The 3,917-nt window shown below is 31.3% G+C and overlaps 1 protein-coding gene across 1 annotated transcript; it reads left to right on the top strand.

Annotated features, from left to right (window-relative positions):
* The first annotated feature begins 452 nt into the window (after positions 1-452).
* LOC111885052 (prefoldin subunit 1) lies at positions 453-3,153 on the top strand. Its single transcript, XM_023881340.3, has 6 exons — positions 453-607; positions 709-762; positions 1,553-1,658; positions 1,757-1,763; positions 2,182-2,266; positions 2,791-3,153. The coding sequence occupies exons 1-6, from the start codon at positions 584-586 to the stop codon at positions 2,902-2,904; spliced, it is 390 nt and encodes a 129-aa protein (XP_023737108.1). The 5' UTR covers positions 453-583; the 3' UTR covers positions 2,905-3,153.
* The last annotated feature ends 764 nt before the right edge of the window (positions 3,154-3,917 follow it).

A 3,917-nucleotide genomic window follows, 5' to 3' on the forward strand; every position in this document is an offset into this window, starting at 1 on the left:
ATTTCTATATAATGATTCTGATATTCAAGTGAAATTGAAGAATCAAACATATTAGTCCTAGTTTTCAACTTTGATTTAAGTTCCTATGTGACTCTGACCTAATTTCTACTGCTAGGTCAAGTGTATGATATATCTACATGAATGTACAAAGATGCTTAAGTCAATGAATGACCCAAATTTGATAGTCACTACAATTAAAGTAGTTGTAGAATTCACATATCAAAAGACGTTCGACCTATCAATATCATAAGTTGATAGATATATATTTTTCAGCAAAAAATAAGGGTTCAAGTCCCATTTTAAAACAAAATTATATTAATTTATGAGTAGAATAACATGTGAACTATGGGTGTGTAAACCGTTTTAAAAAACAAAAAAAACCTTTGCAACAATAATTTTATGTAGGGGTATATTTTGCAAGTTCATGTAAACTACAAGGGCTTATCTTTGATCAAAATAAATCCAGACCCGCACGGCTTACGGAGTGCAGTCATCAATCAAATTCAACGAAATCAAGCAAACAGTGACGCTGCTTCATTAGGGTTTTATCAAATTCTACACTCAGCTCCAGAAGTTACCAGAAATGGCCGATGAAGCAAACAAAACCGTAGTTTTCTCCTTCATTTATTAAAAATTGATTTAGGCATACATACATGAATTGTTTTGAATGTTCCCTCACTAATCGCGGAATACGATTTGTGTTATTAGGCTTTTGTGGAGATTCAAGGTCGCATGATTGAGACCACTGCTAAGTTGAAACAGGTAGCTTTTTCTTGTTCTTTTTCACACATTGGTTACTTGTTGCATTGTATGCAAGTTATTTACCTTTCTTAGAAGTTGAAAGCCATGTATTTTTCGAATCTGGGAAAACCCTTTTGATCTCTAAAGCACTAAATCAAAGTGTAGCGCTCTATTCTTCTTGAAACGAAGGGTTTATCTATTTTCCTTCTGTTTTTTGTGCTGCTTTGTTCTTCAATTGTGTGCTTTTTTGCTTCTGATCGACATTTACACGGGAGAGAAAGGGAGCAGACACTCAAATTCTACCACAAACTAGAAAAAGCTCAATTACATCAATTTCTTCATAATTGTCCACTGGAAGATTTTGATAACCCAACCACTATTTTACTGAGAGACAATGATCTAAAGATTTTGATTACCCATCTGCAATCATCATTATAAATATCTCAAAACTAGAGTTTTTTTCATTGTAAATTTGTAATCATGACTCGGTTGTGAGAAGCAAATGTGAGAATGCAGCAGAGAAGGAGAGTCCTACAAAATATATAATATTGTTTATAGGGTATAATTTTCATTAAAAAAACCATAGAGTGTATCTGTTCATTTTCTCCTTCACCTTTTTTCCCAATTCTAACATTTACCATTAGCAATGAGAAGCTTATGAATCCTATATAGATTCTCAAACTAATACCATAATAAAGAAAAGAGACAACCTTAGGATTATATATGTCCATTTGTTTATGTGATTCTATATCATTTGGTTGATATAAAGCAAGTTTTGATTTCATGTCTATAATAATTGTATGTCTTTCAGGTTCAAAATCAGATGCGAAACAAGGAAAGTGAAAAGAAACGTGCTTATCTAACCTTAGAGGAACTGCAACAATTGTCAGATGACACAAACACTTACAAATCTATAGGTATCAAATTTTTACTACATACAGTTTTTCTTTTTGTATCAAGTAAAAAAGATACATCCATTTGTGTTTTTCATACATTTTTTATTTTTATTTTGCAGGGAGAACGTGAGTACTGGATACCCTTTATACCCCTACTACTGTACCCTTCTCCATTCAATGATTTTGCATTTCCCCAAAGCTGAAGCAAATGAATTATTATGATTATTCTCAAACACTAATTTTCATCTTTTTATCAGTTTATAGCTGTTTAAAATCCACTTAACCAATTTGATTTTTCTATCTCAAATGACTACCTCATGAAACAGTTTTAAAGTATAATGTTCTAATTAGAAAAAATACACAAATAATTGAAATTATGTTGCTGTTTCTTGCATTTATTCGTTTACAAAAAACATTCAAAATCGTCATACAATACCTGTTCATATAAATTTGGATATTTTTATGCCTTGAATAGTAAAAAGATTCTTCTTTATTGTTATTTCTCACTGCTTTATTATATATAATTTTTGTATATGATAAACAGGTTTGTCTTAGAGCCAAAACCATTTTTAATGGATGAACAAGAAAAGAAGCTCAAGGATAGTGAAACTGCAATTGCATCCTTACAGGTTTCTTCCATTTTATATATTGAAACTAGAAAAATATATATAAAAAAGAAACACTTACATACAACTTTATTAGATTAAGGGGATGTTTTTTTTTTTTTTTTTTTTTTTTTCTCATTAAGTTCTGTATGGATAATGATGTTTTTCGGATGAAGTGCTGTATACATTAGGTGACAAATGAGACTAAATTACCATTTTACCCTTACATTTCAATTTTTATCAAAATATTTAACAGTTGTAAAGTGAGAGGAGCTGGGAGGAAAAAAAATAAGAAGGTTAAATAGGTAAAGGGTTAGTGTCTTAATGCATTAAACCATTTTTTTTCTGCTCAACTCATTAAGGGGTTGTTTCTTATTGACTTAATCTAGACAGAATGACTTAAAAATGGGTTAATGTACATCAGCCATTTACTTATTTGCCCTTCTTTTTTTCTCCCAGCTCACGATCAAATCGATGAATCTTTGCTAAAATTGATGAGTATTGTGAAAATTGTTGTTAGTTTGTTGAATATTCTTTCATATGAACAGATTTCAAAGGAGTACCTTGAGAAACAGTTAGGAGAGGTGGAGACAAACTTAAGGGAGCTTCTGCAACAAGATCCAGGTCTTGCTCGTCAGATAATGTCCATGGCTGTTGTCTAACCATTTCTTAAAATCATCCACAAGAATCCATGATTATGAAATCCAAATGGTGTAGTGGAGTATGTATGTGATCTTTATGAAGAGTATTTATGTTGCATATTTTTGTAAGCCACCAAGAACAAAAATCATATCCAACATGCATCAACCACTTAGAATTTTTGTAATGGGATATCTACTTTTAAATTTGTCTTTGGTTTACTCGATGTAAACAATTATAGACTACAAGGCAAGCATAATTGGTTTTGGAGCGATCGGTAGCTATATGGTACGTTTGGTAAAACTAGCTGGTAGTTGAAAAGTATAACTTTTATTTGTGTAGAAGCGTTCGACAAAAGTATCTATAACCATTTGGATTTATGTACTTGGTGACAAGGTACTTGTTAGGATCTTCCTAATGTGTCTTGTATTTGAGTTCTAAAGCTTTGTATTTGGATTTTAAAGCTTTCTAGAGTATCTATAACTAGACTCTTTGTACTTGATATGAACAAGAGACATAAGTTCTTAGACTTTTTGTGCAAAGACTTAGATTTTTCTAGTTCGCATTTGGATTTGGAGCCTTTCCCGCTTTGAGGATAAGATTAGCTTCCAGAACATACACAATGAGCAAGCAAACAATTTGACTTTATCATCCCAACAAGTGAAGTTTTGATCCACGAAGCGACCTAGTTTGACAAATTCTTGGTTCATCAGTCGAAAGTTTGCAGAAGAAATTTTAGTACCTACTTAAGCCATTTGTTTGATAAAATTGTCACTATAAAAACCTTCAAGATTGTTGTAAATCAGACTAGATAGACACAAAAAAAATCGAAAAATAATATTAAGAATTATATGTCGATTAGTTGCGTACTACTTATTATTAGTTAAGTTACGTTCAAAAACCAAATCGATCATTCGCGATTTATAAAAAATGTAGAAGGAAGATTGTTACATTGTTATACAAAATTAAGAGACTAAACAATAAAATTAAAAACCAATCTCATTGTTGTTGATCTCGACTAGTGTAAGACTTTACG

The sequence above is a fragment of the Lactuca sativa genome, chromosome 5 (assembly GCF_002870075.4).
Source record: "Lactuca sativa cultivar Salinas chromosome 5, Lsat_Salinas_v11, whole genome shotgun sequence".
NCBI lineage: Eukaryota > Viridiplantae > Streptophyta > Magnoliopsida > Asterales > Asteraceae > Lactuca > Lactuca sativa.

Excerpts from the sequence above, each read along its gene's own strand:
- LOC111885052 (XM_023881340.3), top strand. The coding sequence starts at position 584 with ATGGCCGATGAAGCAAACAAAACC. Across the intron at positions 763-1,552 it reads CCACTGCTAAGTTGAAACAG|GTTCAAAATCAGATGCGAAA; the intron begins GTAGCTTTTTCT and ends TATGTCTTTCAG. Across the intron at positions 2,267-2,790 it reads CTGCAATTGCATCCTTACAG|ATTTCAAAGGAGTACCTTGA; the intron begins GTTTCTTCCATT and ends TCATATGAACAG.